This window comes from Pinus tabuliformis, chromosome J (genome assembly GCF_031772625.1).
Source record: "Pinus tabuliformis cultivar Carrire ecotype Pingquan chromosome J, CPIR1, whole genome shotgun sequence".
Taxonomy (NCBI): domain Eukaryota; kingdom Viridiplantae; phylum Streptophyta; class Pinopsida; order Pinales; family Pinaceae; genus Pinus; species Pinus tabuliformis.
In genome coordinates this window covers 1,482,599,135-1,482,623,039 of record NC_142295.1, presented here as the reverse complement: position 1 = coordinate 1,482,623,039, position 23,905 = coordinate 1,482,599,135, and the positions used below count along the sequence as shown (strand labels likewise).

The 23,905-nt window shown below is 36.4% G+C and overlaps 2 protein-coding genes across 2 annotated transcripts; one reads left to right on the top strand and one right to left on the bottom strand.

Moving 5' to 3' along the window:
• Window positions 1–1,998: 1,998 nt before the first annotated feature.
• Window positions 1,999–2,703, bottom strand: LOC149232988 (uncharacterized). The gene has a single exon (XM_089382069.1). It carries the CDS (start codon window positions 2,701–2,703, stop codon window positions 1,999–2,001), a length of 705 nt encoding a protein of 234 aa, XP_089238195.1.
• A 15,185-nt stretch (window positions 2,704–17,888) lies between these two features.
• LOC149232987 (cytochrome P450 76T24-like) lies at window positions 17,889–20,737 on the top strand. Its single transcript, XM_089376622.1, has 2 exons — window positions 17,889–19,231; window positions 19,884–20,737. Exons 1-2 carry the CDS (start codon window positions 18,329–18,331, stop codon window positions 20,514–20,516), a joined length of 1,536 nt encoding a protein of 511 aa, XP_089232748.1. The 5' UTR covers window positions 17,889–18,328; the 3' UTR covers window positions 20,517–20,737.
• Window positions 20,738–23,905: the final 3,168 nt, after the last annotated feature.

Here is a 23,905-nt window from a genome sequence, read left to right as displayed (position 1 = left end):
CTGGTGTCTCCATAGGTTAAGCTAGGTTTTGTCAGGAATTTGAGAATTAAGGTCAAGGAGAATGCGCTTAGCTTCCTTGAGATTAAAAACCCCCTCATTATTGTTGCCCCATCTCAGCTGATTGTGGCCCTCAGATTTCAGAATTTTCCTCTGATCTAACATTTCCTTAAGAGTTTCTACTTTAGCCTTCAGGGTACTGTTGTCCCTAAAATAAAAATTCCTCCAAATTCTCCATTTATCATTATTGTTGGTTTGCTCCCAAAATTATTTCACTTTATAAAGTCTATTGCTATCAGTGTTGTCCTTGAGATCCCTTAGGTCTTCATTTAATAATATAGGTTCTTGTTGCCATCTGTCCTCCAAGAATAGGCTAAGATTTCCATCTCAGACTTCCCAGAAGCTGTTTCCTTGGACCAATCCCCGGTTATTCCATGCTTTGTTCCAAATGTGTGAGCCCTTTCTGTTACCTGACATTCTTATTAGATCATGGTTATGCCAGGTGCTAGCATATTTTTCTTTCCAAATGCCTTCCCACTGCACCTCTGGCTCTTTAACCCATTGCCACCATAATTTGGCACCTAGAACCTTGCTGAGTAACTCAAGGTCATCCAAACCTAGCCCACCAAAGCTCTTAGGTTTGGATATCTTATCCCAAGCAACCAGGGCCCATTTCTTACGATCTTCCCCCTTACTCCAAAGGAAGTCTCTTTGGATGGATCTGAGCTGATGAAGTACACTTTGAGGAGCCGGTAGAGCAGAGAGCATAAAGACAGGGATGGATTGAAGGATAGCTTTGGTTAGCACTAACCTACCAACCAAATTTAGAGATCTAAAGGTCCATTTCTTGACCTTGTCTTGTAATTTATTAATAATAGGTTCCCATATGCTCTTGAGTAAGGGTTTAGCAGTGAGAGGAACTCCCAAATATTTCGAGGGGAGGAGCTCCCTTTGGAAGCCCAGAATTCTGGCAATATTTCTTTGGATAGCAATGTGAGTATTAAAGAAAAAAAAATTAGATTTAGCGAGATTTACCTCCAAACCTGAAGCCATGGAAAAGTCTTTCAATATTTGCTTATAGGAAAGAGCTTCCTTGACCATGGGGATCCCTTGTAACATAGTATCATCCACAAATTGTTGATGAGTTAAAGCACGTCCCTCTTCAAAAAATTGGAGATCTTTGATTGATCCCACGACCTTGGCATATCTGATCTTTCTTCCAAGCCCTTCCATCATGATAACAAAAAGAAAGGGAGAGAGTGGATCTCCCTGCTTTAAGCCTCTTGAAGGAGTAAAAGTCTCTGAGGGAGAACCATTAACCAGGATTGAAAAGTTGGGAGAAGTGACTAGGGCCATAACCCATTTGATCTAGTTATGATCAAACACAAAAGTAGCAAGAACTTTTCTGATGTAAGTCCAGTTTATCTTATCATAGGCTTTGGCTATGTCAAGTTGCATGATCATACCAGCTTTCTTATTGTTTGTCAACGAGTGAACCACCTCCTGAGCTTGAATGATGTTGTCGAGGATTTGTCTACTTTCAACATATCCTGATTGTTCTGCTGCCACCAGGGTAGGAAGAAGTGGTTTGAATCTATTGGCAACCACTTTGGAGATAATTTTATAGACAACATTGCATAAAGCAATGGATCTGAACTTATCCGGAGTTAGGGAAACATCCTGTTTAGGGATCAGGGTGAAAAAAGTGGTGTTAAGCGCCTTCACGATAGTTTTATCCCTCCTTGAGTCTTCCACCACGCTCAGAATATCCTGTTTTACTATATTCCAGCAGGGTTTGAAGAAGTCTACATTGAACCCATCAGGACCAGGTGCCTTGCCATTTTGCATCTCATTAAGGACCTCCTTGACCTCCTCTTCTGACACTGGTCTGTTGAGGTTGAAATTGTTTTCTGAGGAGACTAGCTTGGGAATATGCTTAGTAATCTCTGTGATAGATTGATCTCTATTGGTGCATGTTTCTTGAGCAATGCCCCAAAAGTACTAAACTAGTTCAGCTTCGTTTTCCTTATGCCTGCTGAGCATGTTACCTTTCATGTCCTTAATAGTAGAAATCCTGTTGTGAGATCTGTTTGCCATAGTGGTCTTGTGGAAGAATCTGGTGTTGCGATCTCCTTTTTTTAGCCATTGCACTATGGATTTCTGCCTCCAAAAAATTTCCTCTTGCTTGCATAAGTTCTCCCAATATTGGTGATATTTAGTTGCCAGTTCAGTGTGCTCCTTATCAAAACCTTTTGTAATCAGATTTTGGCTGAGTTTATGCATTTTTCCTTCCACAATTTCTTTCTCTTCTAAAATGTTTCCATAATCTTTCTTATTCCACTCCTTGAGCCTGAGTTTAATCTGTTTGAGTCTTTTTTGAAGAAGGAACATTCTTGTGCCTTGAATATCCAAATCTTCAGTGCACCAGATAGCAATGTTTTTATAGAAGTCTGGGTGGGAGAGCCAGATATTTTCAAATCTGAAAGGTCTGTTGTTGGATTTGCCAATACCCTGAATGTCCAGTTGAACTGGCCAGTGATCCGAGCCTCCAAAGGGAAGAACACTCGCATCTATGTCCTTGTCCTTGATCATAATATCTTCTAAAATTATAAATCTTTCGAGTTTGGATGCCACCAGTGACTCTCCTCCTCTTTTATTATTCCAAGTAAAGGTACCATTATTCATGGAGATATCCACGAGCTTCATACTATCTATGAAGGTTTGAAAAGCACAAGAATCTTTGGATAGAATTCGAGTTCCTCCTTTTTTTTTCGATAGCGTTTTTATCATGTTGAAATCTCCCCCCAGGATTCAGGGGATTTTAGCATGACGTTCCCTAAGTTTTTTCAGTGAGTCAAGAAACAAGAGTTTACCCTCCATCCTTTGGGGGCTGTAGACATTTGTAACCAAATACATTTCCTTATCTCCCACTGGCCGAATGACCACTGATAGAAAATTTCTAGATGCTTCTGCATCTATCATGTCAATCTTTTGAGGGTTCCAGACCGTGAGAATACCTCCAGCTGTATTCTCTGCTTTGACCTCCAAAAACTCAAATTTGTTGAGCCATTTACTGTGAATCTCTTTTATCTTTTGAATGGAAAATTTAGTCTCCTAAATGAAGATCACATCCGGGGCCGCTCGTTTCATTCTGTTACTTTATAATCTTGTTTTCTCTTACTACCTAGACCTCTTATATTCCAAGAAGTGAACTTCATTAGCAAAGATTTTTAAAGGAGTAACTGGATAGGTCTTTCATCTTACCTAAATCTATCATTATCTTCCCACATTCCATCCACAGCTCGTTCTGTTTCTTTCGGCCTCTTTTTTTTCCTGGGATTCTTGGTGCTAATCCTGGTGTGGCTTTTATACCTTTCACACCTTCGTTACCTTGTTTTTCATTTTTTTTAAAGTTTTTCAGAACCTTTGTTCTGGGTTTTCAGATGTATAGTTGTTGTACTCTGTGGAACTCCTCTTGGGGTAACGAATCCACTCCCTCTTTGTTCCCTTGTTCCAGGAAGCCTTCTAGATCCATATTCTCTTTCTCCAAAATTTCCTGTAGTCCGTGATCCTCCATCTCCATGTCACTCTAGGTTATTTCCTGATCCATTTCTTGTTCCACATCACTCATGGTGGCTTCTTTCTGGTACTCATCATTTTGAGTTTGAACTGAGTTTTTTCCTTCCTCCTTTTCTGCAAAGCTCCCTTCCATTGCTTGTTCTTCTTTGGCATTCTCTTCCTCTTCCTGAAGCCCCTGGAAACTATTTTGCCTAAACTGTTTTCTTCTCGCTGCCGATTCTTCGGACTTCTCTTAAATCCTTTACTTTGTTAACCAATTTCTAAAAGCTATTTGCTTCTTTCACTGTATTTCTTCTTCTTTTGTTTGTTTCCTTGTTGAGCGGACAGTGTCTAAAAATATGTCCATGTTCATGGCATTTGCGACACCTGAAAGGAATGTGTTCGTAATCTACTGTTTGAACCCATTCTTCATCAAAAACTTCCAAGATTATCTCCTTTGATAGATCCCCTGATAGGTCCATTTCCACACAAATTCTGGCAAATGAAGTATATTTTCCCCTTCTAGTGGCTTCATAGGCTTTCACATAGTGTCCTAATTTATTGCCTATGTGTTATAGACATTTTTGGGCCCTACAACCCCAAGCATGAAATGTCCATAAACCAAGGGCTCCTAAGTCCCTAAAAGTGTTGTTCTAACTCCTAAAGGAACAAGGTCAACATATTACAGCTTCTCCCAGAAGTTCTCCATGAAAAACTGCTCAGAATTGGTCAAAACAGGATCATTTCAGCTGCTCCACTGGCTAAGTGCGTTGCATATCACCTAAATACATTGTGTAGGTGCGTTGCATTTCAAAAATCCCTTCTGTGGGCTGCAATGGACGAGAAATGACAAATGGCAATGTCATTCCGCGAGGTGGAGAGGCAATGGAAGCTTACAGAATCTTCTCCTGTGACACTTGCCTCACTGAATTCGACCAAGGATGAGTAAGAGACGATCAATCTCCAAGTGGAAGCAAGAACTATCTGAGGGAAGACACTAATCAAATCACAAGCTAACTCATCCCCCTTACAGATATCTATATATGGATCCCTCATCCCAGAGATCCAGAGGCTGGAATTTTTCATATTGTGAGGAATTGCTATTGGTTTCTTGAGACAAACATCAGATTGTTGGGTGATCTAAGCTTTGTTTGAGGTGAAGAGGGGCTTCTTTGCTGGGAGGTTGATGCTGGGTCAGAACAACTGGTTGTAACTCCTCTTGGCTCTTTTCTTGTTTATCAATAAAAGCTATTCAAGTTTTCCTCCATGCTTTTGTGTCATTGATGCTTGCTACATTTGTATGGTCAATTTACATCTAATCCTAGATTGTTTATGATTATAGATCCATGTCTCTGTATAGTGCTATGCTTCTGTGATCTTATAGGTACTTTGTGAAGCTGGGTGTGCAAGGGAGCAGGTAGCTGAAAACTATCAAATAAGAGAGGAATCAAATCAGGAGATTAGCGCAAGACAGAGGTTGGTCTTTCTGTTCCTCTCTATCTATAATTCATAAAGGAAAAATGAAAGTAGCTTTTCTCTGTTTGTTTCTAAGGCAGCTGTCACACCTTAGTGGGATAGAGCAGTTCTATATAGACACTTTTCCCTGTAACAAAATGGCGACTCCACTGGGGAACTAATTAGTTTGTTTGTTTATCATTCTTTGTTGTTTGTTTCATAAACTTACAAGTAGCATTCGAACTGCATTTGCCATAACAAATGCAAAGTAGATAACTGCTACTTCAATCCATCTACTGGATCTGTTTATGATTTAAACAACTGATTCACAAACTATCTGATTGCCCTTGTGATAGCTCTTAGATCCTCCTTAGATCTACCCCTGATTGTTGCATTACTGATTGCTTTTTGCTCGACCAAAACCCAAGAACTGAATTGCAAATGGTGACCCGGAACCTGAACAGAGTCTCGTTTCTGGCCCAGCGTAGGTGCTGTTTAGAGAATCTGAATTTCAGCGCACTTCCCGAGTGGACAAGCTGCGCTGCATTTCAAATTCTCTGTGTTACAGGTGCGCTGATCAGACTAGCTCTGTGCAGTTTTGGCTTCTGTGATTCATTCTTTCCAGTTCTATTCCTGAATTTTGCTGCTTGTGATCAGTATAGGTCTGTTTGAAACCCCTTTTCCTTGCTGTTATTCCACCTCCTTTGTACAAAATAATTGTAGATGTTTTTGTGTGTTTGTTGAGTCATTTACAGTTCTCCTTTGCAAAAGTAACATAATCGTACTGTCGTCCTTTGATTTGAAACTGTCGCAAGTGTCGATTTCAATCGCAGGAAAGAGTTTGATTGCTGTTGATGGTCGATTATCCTGCTACTATTGCTTTTGGTCTGAATTTGTAATTTTCTAGTGTCGAGAACAAGTATTCAGTTCAAAATCGTAAAGTATTGTGATCATCTCCATTTTTGATTTCGAAAAGAAACTTGTTGATTTGTCGCTTGAAAAGAAATTTAGATTTGTGCATCAACTTTCTTTTTAGCATTCATATACTAAGAAAGTCGAAAACAAATACATGCATGTGCATTTTCATATAGACAGTCTGATTGGCTTGATTTAGGAAAGTGCATTTAGAGTGTGCTCTTTGCTCTTTGTGAAAAGATTCTGTCTTTCTTTTCCTTAGTAGCTAGGATTTTCATTGCACAAAGAAGATAAAAAGTTTGTTTATCATCTTAGATTGCATTTTAGGAATTACATCTACATCTTGCGGTGAACCTGAAAGGCAAACTTCATAAACAAGATCAACTTAAAATAAATTCAATGAATCTAACAACGCTTTGGAACTTAACGCACAACATGTAGAAGTCTAGGCTAGAGATGTATTCCGACGTCGTAAAGCCTGGTAACTATTGTTCTCACTAATGGTTGGGTGATTCCTCCACTTTGAGACGATAAGTGCCAGTACGGACTTGTGCTCCCACGTGCCGTCGAGTATATTTTGGGAGACCCCAATAGGCTTAATCCTTTATCCATAGGAAGCCGTGTCTATCACCCTATCGATCGCAATGCACTGAACATAGCATTCAGGAAGATTGACTGCCGTACCGTAAAAAGTATTCTGCAGTTTTGCGATTGGTTTGGTAATCCCTCTACCTAGATTTCCAGAGCAATCCCTTTCGTTCCTTTTCAGACTACTTAATGGAAAAGGTCCATCTGAGCACTTGTCACTTCAGGCTCATTAAAAATCGAAGGAGACTAGAGTCATCTTTTGTTTTTTCTCGACTCTTAAAAATTGAAAAAACAAGTTGTGTCAAAGCGTCTAAAATTTATTCTAAACGGAATATTCATTACCCTTTCCTACGTTGATCTTGGGTTGAGGAAAATGGAATCCACCAACCAAGGAATTCCCCTTGGAGGAAATCCTAGTCCCTTCTCCTCTTGGGGAGATGTTGGTGCACCCCATATGGCCACATTGTCGCTTCCAGGATTGACAATTGGTTTGCCTGTATGGATCTTCTCAACCTCTGTCGTTCAGAACACCACAATTCCTGAACAATCGAATCAGTGACTAGACGAGTCCAGAGTTACCCACCAACCTTCTACTTCCTCTAATTCTTCCTCTCCTCCTTCTTCTTCACTTGATGGGGTTGGTAAAGCCAAAAGTCAAGTACCTGAGAAGAAGAAGGAAAAGAAGAAGAAAGAGAAGAAGAAGAAGGAGCCAAAAGCGAATGGGGGCAAACGAGCGTCGTCTAGCGAAAATCCACACACTGCACCGACAAGGCCTAAATCGCCATGTGTCATTTGCAAAGGAGACCACTATCATAGAGATTGTCATTGCATCCCTCAGATCTTAAGGGATTGGTCTCCTCGTTTGCACAACCCGGTGTCGTCAACCTCTGATGGTCATGTTGAAAACACACCGTCAACTAGTGAAAGTGAAGCCCCAGGACAAAAAGGAAAATATAGATTTCCTTGTAAACTGTGCGAAGGCGATCATGCCGTCCACTGTTGTCCCTTCTTAGAAGAAGCTAAAAGAGTTTTGGATGATCATTCGGTTTAATCGTTACGACTTCCCCCTAGATATAAAAAACTCTTGCCGAGTCCGTCACTAGTTAAAAATCCGGCTGGCTCGCTCAGGTGGTCGGCCGAAGCATCTATCATTGAAGATAAACCATCTGAACCCATACCAGACGAAAGTCAAAAGGTCGAGGCGGCAGTTGACCTGGTCTTGCCTTCAGAGGTTCCATCTTCAGATGATACAGTCACTGAAGAGAACAAGGATGACACCGTCCAAATTCTTTTCATAAGCACAGACTCCAACGAACATGGGGGCAATTTACCCATTCCTTTACTGCAGGAAGGAAGTTCGTCAGAGTCGTACCCAGCCGTCTATTCGGTCCCACCTCCAAGCAACCTAGTTGTCTCCTTCGACTGGAATCAACTAGGCAGACCCCGTTTACCAGCTAGTGTACCATTCCGAATCATTGTTCAAATATATAGAATGGTTATGGCTGGTACCATCATAGATGAGGGGGCTTCTGTGAGTATCCTTTCCTCAACTGCTTGGAAAGCGCTTGGTTCGCCATCGCTTTTGCCTGAGATGAGAAATCTAACAGGTTTGATAAAGGAACCAGTCGACCGTTAGGGATCCTTCCCGATGTGCCCATAACATTGAGAGGGAAAACCGTTCACATGAACGTAATGGTAATCCAAGGACCCCTAGATTACAATCTACTCCTTGGACGAGACTATATTTATTGCATGGGAGAAATTGTCTCCTCACTTTTTAGAGTAATGTGTTTTCCGCACGAAGGAAGAGTGGTCAAGCTCGTAGACCAGCTTTCATTTCCTGTATCATACAGAGCAAATAGTCATATACCATCCCTGAATGGTCTTTTCACGCAAGAAACATCTCAATCTCCAATCCGTCCACCCGATGAGCACGAGTGATTCGGGGGGACATGACTGAAACCTAGGGGGCATGCACCCTGGTCTGCTTCGACAGGAAAACTTTGGGTATAGGGTAGGTTTCCGTGAGAGAATATGACTATTCTATACTCCCGTCCGTGATTGGAAGAGGGGGTTATTCTAGAACAAGATTCTCTTGTCAAAGTTATGTGAGTGGAGTAGCCTCCTTCACTCACCTTTGTCTATTTCGGTAGACATCGCCAAAGAAGTGTTTTTTTTGCGCTATGAATAGAACGATCTTTGGGTAACCTGTAAGAGGTAGGCCTCTCTCGGTAAAACAAATGTTTTAACGAACTAAAGAAGGGGTAACCTTGAAACTCTGTTTTGTGCCTGGGGGCATGCAAACCTTTTGGCTTGCAAGCGAAGAGCGACTATTTATTTTTTAAATTTGTAGGTCCTCTAACCCTTTAAACTCGTAGGATTGGTCGTTTCCTAACTTGCATAAAGAAAGGATGTGGGGCAAAACTCTAAAAATTGTTGTTTTATATGAGACATTCTTATCACACGACTGGATTAATCGAGCAGTTTTAGCACATAGTTCAAGCTCGTTAAAAAATAAACATAAGCCATGAGCAAATGTTTCCTCCTGCGTTTAAGCTCGTTAAAAAATGAACTATTCCCCCAGTAAATAACCATCGTGAATGTAGTACTTCAGCCATTAAAGCCTTGGTCGTGTTTGCAACGTCACCTCCACTTTTGCATTGGCCGATCATTCACCCCCATTTGATTGTTTACCCATTTTGAGGAATAGCTGTGAAGAGTGATCTCACTAGCCATCCTTGTGACACTGCCGTGATTGGAAAATTCCAAACCTTACCTGGAATCAGTTGCTACCCATTTTATCACTCGTTCCTCAAAAGACGAGTCTCCTTTAAGCTCTTTTCAACTGACTTGTAAAATATGAAAAGATTGCCGAGCCATTGGCTTCTCCAGCTCTTTAAAGGGACATGAAGTGCTATCCCTCCTCTAGATTTTAATCTTTTTGGACCTGAGGGATTATTACACAAAAAGATCGAGCGCTTGTTTTGTTCAGCTCGTTAAAAGTATCGAAAATTCATCCCTTCTGTATTGTTTTATACTTTTTCGGACTCAAGGGATTAGATGACGAAAAAGGAATTTTGGAGTTACCTTTACGTTCCTTTTCAGACTCTCTAAAATTGAAAAGGACCGAGTTATCTTTGTCGTTAAACTCGTTAAAAGTGTAATAGCGACAAACTTGTCCATAGACAGGAACGAGTTTCACTATCGCTGGGCTCATTAAAACATAGTGATGGGTTTGCCTGAAGGGAAAATTATAGAACAAGCATATGTTATCCTCCTCAAGCTTGACAAAAATAAAGAGGTACTGGTCAGCAATGACTAGGGGAAATTGGGAAGAAAACTTGAAGAAACTTTGTTGGTAGCAAGTCGCTCTTGAACATGACACTTCCACTCCGTGTCTGAGTCGGGTTGGGTTGTTTCATTCACCGGTCACATCACCATGGTCCCATCATACCATCCACATTTGGGGTTAATTCTACCAATCCATCACATCAGTGTCACCGAGATGTTCAAGAGAAGTCATTCATAGAATTCACCTGTGTCTCACCCACTACCATACATTTATACTACATTCTTTCATGACTGCCACCCTGAACCTTATATCACGAGATCGTTTTCACCTCCGTTAAAATCATTTGCTCCGTTCCGTGTCATTGATGTGGGATTCATTAAGGCCCTCCTGTGACGGATCACTTCTTGTCGACATCAGCTCATTATCCAAGAAGTTGATCTAGGAACACCCCATTCAGTACTTTGAAGCTTGCATGCCTCAATGGCAAGTTTCTCACTTCCGGCGACAGGTTTACATCAATGGCCTTCGACCGAAAGATTTTGCGTGGTGTTCGACGCCAAGTCCTTTATTCACACCACGTGAATTGTACTGCAGTATCTTGAGGGTCATTATCATTATCGGTGATTCCTCTCGCACTTGTTAACAGTTTACACCATTGGCTGGTAATCAAGCGATGTCTTTCCATGTTCGACTTCAGAACATTTCTCACATGGATCGACTTGTACTCTGAGTGAAGATCAAACGAGATTGAAGACCCCGAATCTAGTTTCATCCATCCGGGTTGCGATATATATTCAGGGAAATAAATACATCAAATGTACATCATTGCTGCACAGATAATCATCCAATCAAAAGGATGATGGCTCTATCAGAATCATCAGTCTACACTCAGACGATTTTTTGTCCTATGTACATGAAAATGAATTTATAAAGCTGAACATGGGAATGCCCGCCTCAGCTAGATCATGAAAATATTATGAAGATAATGTATTGTATTGTATCTTATTACAGGTCTCCTCCCAGCACTGAAAGAACTTTAGATCCTCATAGTAAAGCATTTCACCTGACATCAAAAGATTAACGACCTCATGCTTTAGGGGGCAACTGTTATAGACATTTTTAGGCCCTACAACCCCAAGCATGAAATGTCCATAAAACAAGGGCTCCTAAGTCCCTAAAAGTGTTGTTCTAACCCCTAAAGGAACAAGGTCAATAGATTACAGCTTCTCCCAGAAGTTCTCCATGAAACACTGCTCAGAATTGGTCAAAACAGGATCATTTCAGCTGCTCCACTGGCTAAGTGCGTTGCATCTCACCTAAATACACTGTGTGGGTGTTTTGCATTTCAAAAATCCCTTTTGTGGGGTGCGATGGGCAAGAAATGACAAATGGCAGTGTCATTCCGCGAGGTGGAGAGGCAATGGAAGCTTCCAGAATCTTCTCCTGTGACACTTGCCTCACTGAATTCGACCAAGGATGAGTAAGAGACCATCAATCTCCAAGTGGAAGCAAGAACTATCAGAGGGAAGACACTAATCAAATCACAAGCTGACTCATCCCCCTTACAGATATCTATATATGGATCCCTCATCCCAGAGATCTAGAGGTTGGAATTTTGCATATTGTGAGGAATTGTTGTTGGTTTCTTGAGACAAACATCAGATTGTTGGGTGATCTAAGCTTTGTTTGAGGTGAAGAGGGGCTTCTTTGCTGGGAGGTTGATGCTGGGTCAAAACAACTGGTTGTAACTCCTGTTGGCTCTTTTCTTGTTTATCAATAAAAGCTATTCAAGTTTTCCTCCATGCTTTTGTGTCACTGATGCTTGCTACATTTGTATGGTCAATTTACATTTGATCCTAGATTGTTTATGATTATAGATCCATGTCTTTGTATAGTGCTATGCTTCTGTGATCTTATAGGTACTTTGTGAAGCTGGGTGTGCAAGGGAGCAGGTAGCTGAAAACTATCAAAGAAGAGAGGAATCAAATCAGGAGATTAGCGCAAGATAGAGGTTGGTCTTTCTGTTCCTCTCTATCTATAATTCATAAAGGAAAAATGAAAGTAGCTTTTCTCTGTTTGTTTCTAAGGCAGCTGTCACACCTTAGTGGGATAGAGCAGTTCTATATAGACACTTTTCCCTGTAACACTATGGCCCTTAACGATTCATTTTGCCAGTAGTCAAGAGGTAGAGAGTAGAGTCTTACCCAAACCAGAACTAAAGTGAAAGTCTCCTTTTCTGGAACAAAGTTCATAACCCAAGGTCTCATATAGAGTCTTGCAGCAGCATAGAAGTAGGGCCCTCCTTCAAATATTCTGTCCTTGTCTTCAATATTTTTGAACACCACTGTAAAGAAACCCTTAGACCCAAGGTGAAGATATATGCTCCCTTTAGGTTTCCAGTGGTATCTGATCCATGCTTGAAGAGATTTTTTAGTGGTCCATAGTCCCATAAACTTGCAGATGATGGCATATGCCCCCATATGTTCCTTGTACGCCTGCAGCTCCAGATTATTTAAAATCACCCTGGGAGTTATATCTGATTTGGGTTTACAGGGACCCTTGTGCTTCTTGTCTTTAGTTTCCTATTGTTTATCCTCTACCTCCTTGTCTTTTGTGCGATTTTGTTCCTTTTCTGTGGGTTCTTCTGTTCCCACTTCCGTACTCTCTCTTCCTTCACCCACTGTTTCCCTAACATCTTCTAGAGGCTTCTTCCCCCGGCTGGCCAGGGCCTCCTTGTAGAAGGGAGTGGCTCCCCCTCCTCGTCCACCCTTCATGGGAAATATGAAGACCCCTGCCTGTGCTGAACTTTGATCATTCGTCCCTGCTCCCACGCAGCCCTCTAGGTTACTCTAGATTTTTTAAATTCATTTTCATTTGGTCAAAAAATTCTTTTTAAAATGACAGGTCAGAATTGCTATGCATTTCCTTTTCTTGAAGTAACAAAAATTAATTGTTTCTAGATTGATTGCTAGATCTGGAGATGTAGCCCATGCTACAATGCGTATGTATATTTTTTGGCCTTCTACGTTGGGAGGTTTCGATGTGGAATATTTTGCAGATCCTCAGTTGATTGCTTAATTGAGTAAACCAGAGTCATCGCTGCATATACGAGATTATGATATTTTCAATGTTTTGACTCCTTTATTCACAACTAAATAGCCCCCGCAATCTAAACAAGCTCATCAATAGCCATGGTGCAAGAGGGAAACTGTTCCTTTGGTAGAATCTTAATCTGTGCACCAGTATTAGTTCTCACTTAACATGCTCCCCAAGGAAAACAATTGTGCAGTCGAGGAAAGAAAAGGGTTCTAGCTAAAAGCAGTAACAGGGATGTTTAATTGAAGTTGCTCTATGGGAGTATTTTCATGGATCCTAGACAAAACATCATATAAAGCTTTCTTCACAATGATAATGGTTCATTGAATTTGCCTCATACGATCCATCAATTGAAACACAATCTAGAAAATTATAACAAGAGCATAATTTATTGTTTTATGCAAAAGATTGGGATCAGATTTTAAAACAAATATTTGGTGCAAATGCATATTGAATTGCAGGCAGAAGTTGAGCTACATAAAGCCAAATGATTACACTGAGTTACAGAGTATATAAATCAGCCAAGCCTGAGATATGTGATTTTTTTTTTATTCATCAATGCCCAACCATGGAAGCTTCGACCAAATACTTTGGTTCCAAGGTTGTAGCTGTTTATTTCTCAACCTTCGTTTTTTGAATTGTTGCTTTTTGGTTTTTTTAATTTTTTTTTTTTTTAATATGAGCTATTTATTTTATTTTTTTATTTTGTTTTAAGATTTGTATTTCAAATTAATTTTTGTTTCAATTTCAAATTTATTTAAATAAACAAATCTAAAATTATATATATATATATATATATATATATATATATATATATATATATATATATAATTATATATATATATATATATATATATATATATATATATATATAATATATAAAGAAACACTTCATTGATGTTTTTTATTATATATGTGTGTTTCAAATTATTAAAATACAAGGAAATAAATACAAAAAAAAAATTAAAATTCTAAATAAAAATGCAATCAAGCTTTAATAAATGCAATGAAGCTTGATTTTATTTTTCCTAATTTATCTACTTGAAAGTTTTTTTTTTTTTTAATAAGTATATGAATGTTTCCAATGGAGCCATTTATGGATTAGACTTTCTAAAATGTTCATATCCAAATTTTCAAAATGTACCTGATTGTGTATGAGGACATGAGAAGTCATTTTGACCTTTAGATTCGTTGCAAAGATCTCTTGAAGGATGGATGATTGTCGTGGTGCAATCGCTTGTCGATACCATTCCTCAATGTAGTACTTGTGCTCCAAAGAATGTTTAATCTGCATTCTAGATCTTTCATCCATAAATGGTTAGTATCATATTTTTTTTATATTTTTTTATAAAAATGATATGCAGCTAAAGGATTCATGCATCTACATGCTTTAATCATGCTTCTAGAAAAAAACTAAAAATGAACTCTAAACTGGAAGCTAGTTCCTATGCACACTTCCCCGGAAATGACGCCAAAATGTTAAGGAAAATTAATTACCTATCATTTAATTGTCAACTCGGGGGTTTCGTAAAACTTGCAAAGCGTGCATGCACTATATATTCTAGAAATTAACTTCCAATTTAGATCAATCTAACTATGAAACCAAATAACGACAAACCAAGTTCACCTATTCTAATTCAATACTCAATTCAAAATAAATTATAGTACAATTATAGTACATCACACAGAATTGAAACCTTAATTGATCAAACTTCCAGGAATTGAAATTGCATGAAGTGAAATCTACTCTAAGGGATCATGTGTGCATTATCAAATCAAGATCCTATGAAATGAATAATCAAAACCACATGACATGAAATGAAAGCAAAAATAATCATTCTTAACCTCTCACATAGGAAAAAGATATGAAAGCAAATAAAAACAATTTCTCTTAACTTCTATATAGGAAAGCTAATAAAAAAAATCACTCTTAACCTCTAGGTAGGAAAGAAAATAAAAACAATCACTCTTAACCTCTCACATAGGAAAAGATATGAAATAAATAAATCTTAATTTATGAAAGAAATAAATCTAAAAACAATAAATCTCACACATTGTAGGTGGCCAATCCAAAAGTATGAGAGATGGCAAGTTGAGAAGCTCCCAATGCAAGCATTGCCAATCAAGGTGAACATCACTCATGACTATGGTGCTAAATCTAAATTCCATTCCCAATTAATCTTAACTTTCCCTTGAGTATCTCCAACTTTACACATGCCTTTGAAAGGAGAGGGCTCTCCCATTTATAAAATAACATAAGAAGCTACCTCATTAATGGAGGTCCATTATTCTCTCCCTAGATCCCTAGAAAATCTCATAGAGTTACAACTCAAGTAGGTAATTATGAGACACATATCCTCTTTGACCTTTATCCAAATTTCTTCCATATCTTGAAGGGAATTCGAATTTGAGCATTGGAGGCCACATAAAGGTGCCTTGGAAGCTTCCAAATGACCTACACATGTCATGAAAGTCAAGCCACTTTTAAGTATTAGCAAGTATATGTCATTTTTCTAAGTTTTAACCATAAATTCACTTAAAATACTAGAAATCATTAGCTTTTGGAAAACACAAAGGTAACCCATATAATTATGAAAATGGAGGCTAATGAAAGATTATATGGCTATGGAGTTGTGACATGTGAGTGAAATGGTGGCAATAAAGGTGAAAGTGGATGATATTTTGAAGACATTTTGGAGACTCTATAGGCTTTATATACCTTGGGTGTATACTATTTGTCTCTTAGGTTTAATATTATTCCCTTAGATTTATAAGATCAATTGCTTGGGTTTATTATTCCATTGGGCTTATAATATCAATCATGGTCAATCATGGTCAATCATAGCCAACCATGGTCAAGCATGATTAAATGTCACATTGTGACTAAGATTGTCTCAATATGAAAATCAACCATGGTCAACCATGGTCCAACATCACATTGTAACAAAGATTGTCTTGATATGAAAATAAATCATGGTGTAGCATGGTCAACCATGGTCCAATGTCGCATTGTCTCAACCATGGTCAACCATGTTTATTTTAGGGTTTATAATATTTATCTTAGGGTTTATGTATCCCGGGTTTATAATTTTTATCACTAGGGTTTATAATATCAATCCTTTGGTTTTATATTATTCATATGGTTTATAATATTAATCTTGGGGTTTATAATCACAGTATGCCTTGGTCCAATGTCACATTGTGATAAATATTTTCTCAATATGAAAATCAACCGTGCTCCAATGTCGCATTGTTAAAAAGATTGCCTTCATATTAAAATCAATCATGGTCAACCATGGTCGAACGTCACATTGTGAAAAAGATTGTCTCAATATGAAAATCAATCATGGTCAACCATGATTGTTTTACGGTTTATAATATTTATCTTATGGTTTTTATACCTTGAGTTTATCATATCGATCCCTTGGGTTTAATATTATTTCCTTGGGTTTATAATATAAATCTTTGAGTTTAATTAGTTAATAATAATTATGATAAATTATTAAAAAACAATTAATTATGTTGTCCTTCGAGTTCTTGTACCATCATTCGCAACCTTTAAGCATCACTCTCTGTTGTAATCGCGCGGTCTATTAGAGTGCTCACAACATTTTGGATGTATTGACTGAGCGATGCTGTTATTTGAGTCAGAATACCTTCTCGGTCAAGTACTTGCTTGTGGCGGAGGTCGTTCCGCAACTATCAATTCCATGTTGGCTTGGTTTGGGGTCAGTCTCTGTCGCACTTATTGGGTAATCTTTGAGCTTAATTAATTATTAATAATTACAACACATTATTAAGAAAAAATATTTATATTAATTATTTTTAATATAAAATATTATTAGTTAATTAATTAAGAGAAAATAATAATAGTAATTAGTTAATTATATTTATAAAACATTATTAATAAATAATAATAATAACAATTTGTTAATTATATTTATATTTATATTAAATTTTTGTTTAATAATTTTTTATTAAATTTATTAATGAATAAATTAATATTAAATAACATTAATTATTAATAATAATAATATTTATTTATATTGTTTTGGCATATATTAATTACATTTCCTAATATAAATATAGTTGTGCTAATAATAATTAAGTTGTTGGTCACAATAATGTTTCTTTTGGGATCTGATTAATAATTATGGTTATATAGATGTAAATATTAATTTTTTTAATAAATAATTTAGTAATAATATAATATTTTTAAATAATAATAATAAATTAATTTACACTCCAAATGGTACGTAATGATAACTATTTTCACTATTAATTTAACAATTACTAAATTTTCCCATGGTTAAAAAATGTTCTAAAATGATGCTCAATCACGGTGATTTCATTATTAAAAACCATCCGCAGTAATATATATCTATATATAAAATATTACATTAGTAGATGGTGGATACGATATAACGCCTTACAAGGTTGCATCTAGATCAGGAATTTTTAAATTTCTGGGATGCAATTTTTTTTTGTCATTACTAAATTTTTCCCATTGTTAATTTTTTTTTTAAATATGCTCAATCACAATGATTTTGTTATTAAAAACCAGCCGCAGTAATATATATCTATATATAAAATATTACATTAATAGATGGTGGATACGATATAACGCCTTACAAGGTTGCATCTAGATTTTTTTTAATTTCTGGGATGCAATTTTTTTTGTCATCCTTTTTTTTTGTCGATGGTAGCGTCTTTCAGTTTATTTTTAATTTTAAAATCATACTTTTTACAATCTGACAAAATATAACACGTTCCAAGACAGCCATTATGTCAATCCTGGCCAAAAAGCAGCCCGAACCTCAATAAAGCATAAATTATTTATATACAATATTTCAATAGTGCTCAAGTGTCGATATACACCAACATTAGGTAATGGAAGATGATGAACATATGATGTGCATCGCATGACTAACAAACATTTATAATAATTCATACACGAGTCAAATCTTTCAGGGGCATATTCCTATTACTGGTTTAATCATGGGAGGTTTTAATTAGAACTGTTAGTGGGATAAAATGGATTAAATTTCAGACTGTACTCTTCTTCCTTCTTCTGGTGGTCTGGTTTGGAGAATGCTATGAATCAATAGATCGAAATGGGAATCCAATGCTTTGGTTGATCCCTTATTAAAATAGGAAATCTTGTTGGGATAGGATTTTTGTTGGGATTTCAGAAATAAAGGATAATGAAGTGGTATTCAAATACCACTCTACCTTTCTTGGTTTTTTTTACTATCTTTAGGTATCAGTGAGTATCAGAATGTAATCAGGATTTCATTACAGAAGGATTCCAATAAAAGATTTCATTACGGAAGGAGTTGAATAAAAGGATTGAACATTGTATTTTTTGATTTTTATAAATAACAAAGATACATTTTTAGGTGGAAAACAAAAGAAATAATTCAATAGATGGCAATGGAGAGTGGATCCTTGTTTTGGTATTCTCTGTTGTTAGGCACTGTGTTGACATTTTTTGTTCTGGATGTATGGAGGAGGAAGAGTAATTGCAGACTTCCTCCTGGACCTTCAGGATGGCCTATTGTAGGAAATCTGTTGCAGTTGGGTAGAAAGCCCAACGAAACACTCTTCCACTTTGCTACTAAATACGGGCCACTCATGACCCTCTCTTTTGGAATGAAAACCACAGTGGTGGTCTCCTCTTCTGCCATGGCAAAGGAGGTTCTCAAAACCCATGACCACATATTTGCAGGCCGGATCATCACACAGGCAGCCAAGGCTCTTTCCCATGACAAGAACTCGATGGTCTTTCTCCATTATGGATCTCACTGGCGCATGCTGCGACGTGTTTCCAATACCGAACTTTTCTCTGTGAAGAGGCTAGAAGCTCTGCAACATTTGAGAAGAGATCAGGTAAATCGAATGATTCTTCATATTTCCAAGGACGCTATGAAAGGAAGGTGTGTGGAAATTGCACACACTGCGTTCCATTCCTCGTTTAATCTGCTAGGTAACATGGTCTTCGGAAAAGATGTGTTCGGTCCTCAGTTTTTTGCAGCTTCCCAAGAGTTGAAGGACGCCATTGCCAGAGTGACGAAGCTTCATGCAACTCCCAATATGGCAGACTTTTTCCCCTTCCTCCAGTGCCTGGATCTCCAGGGTGTGAAACGTAATATGGAAATCAATTTGAAAAAGATGTATGATGTTATGGACATATTTATAGGGGATCGACTGGACCGTAGAAGATCAGGCGAAAGCAGTGACAAAAGTTACAGTGAAAAGGATCTGTTGGACGTTTTACTCGACATGAGAAGCCAAGAATTTTCTCTTGCCAATATCAGGGGCTACTTAACTGTAATCGTCCTTTCATTTCTTATCAATGTTTCTCATTTCAATCTAAGGGGCTAGTTAATTTTAAGTGTCCTTTAGTTTCTTATGAATGTTTCTGATTCAAATGGTATGCTTTAGTTTTAGTTTATTTTGTTGAGGTTTTCTTTAGACCAATTTTTCTTTTTAATTTGTTGAGGTTTTGCTTTACTTTAGTATTTATAAAATTTCAAACTGTTATTATTACTCTTATTCTTCTGTTCAGATTTCTCTTGTATTTATAAAATTTCAAACAGTTATTATTACTCTTATTCTTTTATTTTTCTGTTCAGATTTCTATTATACCAAAATTTGTAAGAATTGGTAAATTTTCAAACTATTATTATTAATTTTTTGAATGGTTCCAGAGTAGATCTAGAAAGTGGTTAGTCCATCAATTCCTAATTAGGTAAATGTGAACATCCAACACTTTTTTCAGAGGCAAATTATGAAATCAAATATAGGTCAAGACTTCAGTACCATGTTGAGATTTTCTTTTATACCAAAACTGGGAGACATTTGCAAATTTTCGAATCATTATCTTTATCTCTTTGAATAATATTAGAGTAGATACTAAAAGCGATGGATTCCTAATAAGATGAATGTGAAAATCCAACAAATTCCTCCGACTTTGTTGCAGGACATAATTGGGGCCGGGAGTGACACCACGGCCACAACAATAGAGTGGGCGATGGCAGAACTGATTCGCAATCCAGAGAAGATGAAACGAGCCCAGGCCGAATTGGACGAAGTAGTTGGGCGCGATCGAATGGTTGAAGAGAGTGATGCTGAACGTCTGCCCTTTCTCCGTGCAGTGGTGAAAGAAGTGTTTCGATTGCATCCGGCGGTTCCTCTTCTCATCCCACACAGATCCGACGGGCGTTGTGAGATTGAGGGATTTGTGATACCGAAGCACACCCAGATAATCGTCAACGTGTGGGCAATCGGAAGGGACCCTTCCATCTGGAATGAACCATCGAAATTTATTCCAGAGAGATTTATTGATGAGAACCTGCGTGTTGTGGATTTCAAGGGACAAAACTTCGAGCTGATTCCGTTCGGGGCAGGAAGGAGAATGTGCGTGGGGCTTCCGTTGGCGAGTCGGATGGTTCATCTGGTATTGGCCTCGCTCCTCCATTCATTCGACTGGGTACTTGCCGGAGGCATGCCCGCGGAGCAGCTGGACATTAGCGACAAATTTGGACTCACACTCCAAAAGGCGGTGCCCTTGGAAGCAATCCCCACGCTACGCCTGCCCATCGAAATGTATTAGGGTTGTCTACTAAGGACATCCAAAATCCTTAAGTTTCATAAGTGTAGTTCGAATTTCAAAAATTTCCAGGAAATTTTATGAAAAACCATGTTGAAATTTCTAGACTTTCTTAAATTCTATCAAATCACAACTCCACGGTGGACTGTTTTTTCATTAAATTGATACAGATCTGTTATCACTGAGGAGATTAAGGGTAACATGGATACTATTACATCACATCTCTCGGAAGCCGAGGCTGGAGATAAGATGGAATTTTCTTAGCCTTTTTAAATACACTATTATATGACGTCTTCACTGTCATGAGATGTAAAATCATAGAGGAGCGTGAGCTCCACTTAGTTACTTAGGTTAGTTCTTATTTTTGGATTACTTAGGGTCATCTTTTTAATTAATAATTTAAATATTTTAAAATAAATAAAAGATTTTTTAAAGATATAGGTTTAAGTTTTAATGGGTTTAGAGTATGTTTTAAAATTCTATTTATTTGGGTAAGGGTTTTTTTTGCAACTTAAGAAAATAGGTTAATGGCCTAAAACTCAAAGACATAGAGTGGTAGCTTGCCTCTTACAAATAGCTATGTAATTTCAACATAATATTACTTAAATAACAATAGTGAATCACCTTGGTTTGTGGAGTGTGGTACCCACTTACCTTCTCCATGTGGTTTTAATACGGTTTATAGTTTTGTTAATAATTCGATTCTACAAGTCCTTCGAGCTCTTTCACTAAAATATGTTCATAAAGGTTGAGGTTATGGGCAATTTTTGGTTTGCAATAGTCACGGGTTTTCAATTTTTACATGTCATTCACATTACCCTATCTATGGTGTCGTCATAGTGTTCACGACCCCTCTAGTTAGTGACCCCTCTATCGAATGGTTCAATCCACCAAAGGCAGTTAGTATACCATAGTTGTTCTTTGTTTTTATTGCAAGTCAATCGCCTTTATGGCTCCTCGACAACACCTTCCTAGTCAAAGGGGTGGCACTCCTCGGTCACCTTCAATGCGACGACAACGTTTATTTGTCGCCAAATTGTTGACAACGTTTATCCATCGCCAAATTGTTTTAGGCAGCTCCTCTAGGAGTCCGTAAGGAAATTCTCCATCTAGAGGCAAAAGAGTTTCAAGATCATGTCTATTTCTCACATTCAGAGATTGATGGAAACAACCTCAAGTGGGTAGCAAAACCGGGGAAGCTTCGCAAGAGAATGCTTCATTTCCTTCACTCCATCAACCTACATCGACAACTGGAAACTCTACTTAGCATGGTTATTAGAGACAAGCAAGTAGACAACTACAAGTTGTTTGCACGGTAGGAGGAGTTAAAGAGAATTTCGAGGGATATCAGATATAACTTGGATGATATAGTGGTTAGACTATCTCGAATAGAACCTTATGTTGTCTCGGTTTTAGACATTGAATCAAATGAGCAACATGACGTACCGACGGTCATCAGTGCTCATCACCAGTATTCATCTTGGACTAGCAAGTCCACCTTACACTCTGTGTGTTGGTCTATCATGGGTTTAATTTGTGTTTTTGTAACTACCTTGATGATTTTGTCCGCTTAGTTTTTTGGGCAAATATATGCATTATTGTGGCTCATTTTATGATTTACTTGGCTCAGTTACAAAGCATTAGTAGGACACACATTTAGTTTTTGGTAGTTGGTAAATCTAGCAACCTGTATGTTTATCTTTAGTGGTAGCCAAGATTTCCAAGGTTTCCAAGTCACTCTTTTAGATATATTTTTGGAGATCGTATTTTTGGAGATGTTGTTGAAAAATTTCAATGTAAACTTTTTTAATATTAATAAAAATCTACTAGATAATTTTACAAAAAAAATAGTGACTCAATCTACATGATAATTATCCTATTACTAATTTCACTATTAAATCATAATAAATTTTACCAAAATAATTTTTAAAGTTAAAATTAAAATTATTTAAAAAAATAATAAATCAATTTACATAATAGTTATCCTATTACTAATTTAACTATTAAATCATGATAAATTTTAATAAAATAAATTCTAAAATTTAAGATTAAAGTTATTTCAAAATTTACCAAAAAAAAATAGTAAATCAATCTACATGATAATTATCCTATTACTTTTCACTGTTAAATCATAATAAATTCTACCAAAATAATTATTACTAATTTCACTATTCAATTATAATAAATTTTACCAAAATAATTTTTAAAGTTAAATTAAAATTATTTTTTGATAAATTAAAATTATTTCAAAAAATAGTGAATCAATCTACATAATAATTATTCTATTACTAATTTAACTATTAAATCATGATAAATTTTACCAAAATAAATTTTAAAATTTAAGATTAAAGTTATTTGAAAAGTGCAGTTATTAATATAATACTTTTTTCTCAAAAGTGCAATTATGAGTCGAAGACCTTCCTCTCAAATAATCTGTGAGAATAAAATTTGGGTAATGACTTTAAAAATAGGTGAGAGTTTGTCATTACACTAAAATATATAGTTATAAATAAATTTCAAATCGGCAAAAAAAAATCAAAAATCAAATTTCGATTATGACTCTAATATCATGTAAAAGTTTGTTATTACATTTAAATTCAGATGGAGTAATAAATTTCCAAACCTACCATTAATAATCCCATATTCTTAACAGGTATAATGAATTTCCGAACATATATAATAATTAGTGTAATAAAATTAAAATATAAATTTTAATAATTATTTAATTTATTTTATATTAAAATAATTTCATATTTTTTACTTATTTATACTTTACCTGTGGAAATTTGTTGACACCTTTAATGTATAATGGGTTTTTCTAACAATATACGGAGGCCCAATCTATTTCTAAATAAAAGTTTGTTATTACATTTAAATCCAGATAGAGTAATAAATTTCCAAACGTACCATTAATTAATCCCATATTCTTAACAGGCATAGTGAATTTCCGAATATATATAATAATTAGTGTAATAAAATTAAAATATAAATTTTAATAATTATTTAATTTATTTTATATTAAAATAATTTGATATTATTTACTTATTTATACTTTACCTGTGGAAAATTTTTGACACCTTTAATGTATAATGGGTTTTTCTTACAAATATACAGAGGCCCAATCTATTTCTAAAGTGATTTAATAATAGAAGTTGAGAAAAAATTAATCATTAAGAATTACAAATTTTATAAAGGAATTGTATTATTTTAAAAAATTTAATATTTTTAAAGATTAAAGCTGGTGAATAAATATTTGTTATTAAATTTATTTTAAAATAATTTTTTAGAATTTCAATTTAATTATAATTAATTATTTGGTAGATGACATTATGAAATATTTAGGAATATTTTTAATAATATTTCCTAATCAAAAGTTGAGATTTATCTCAAAC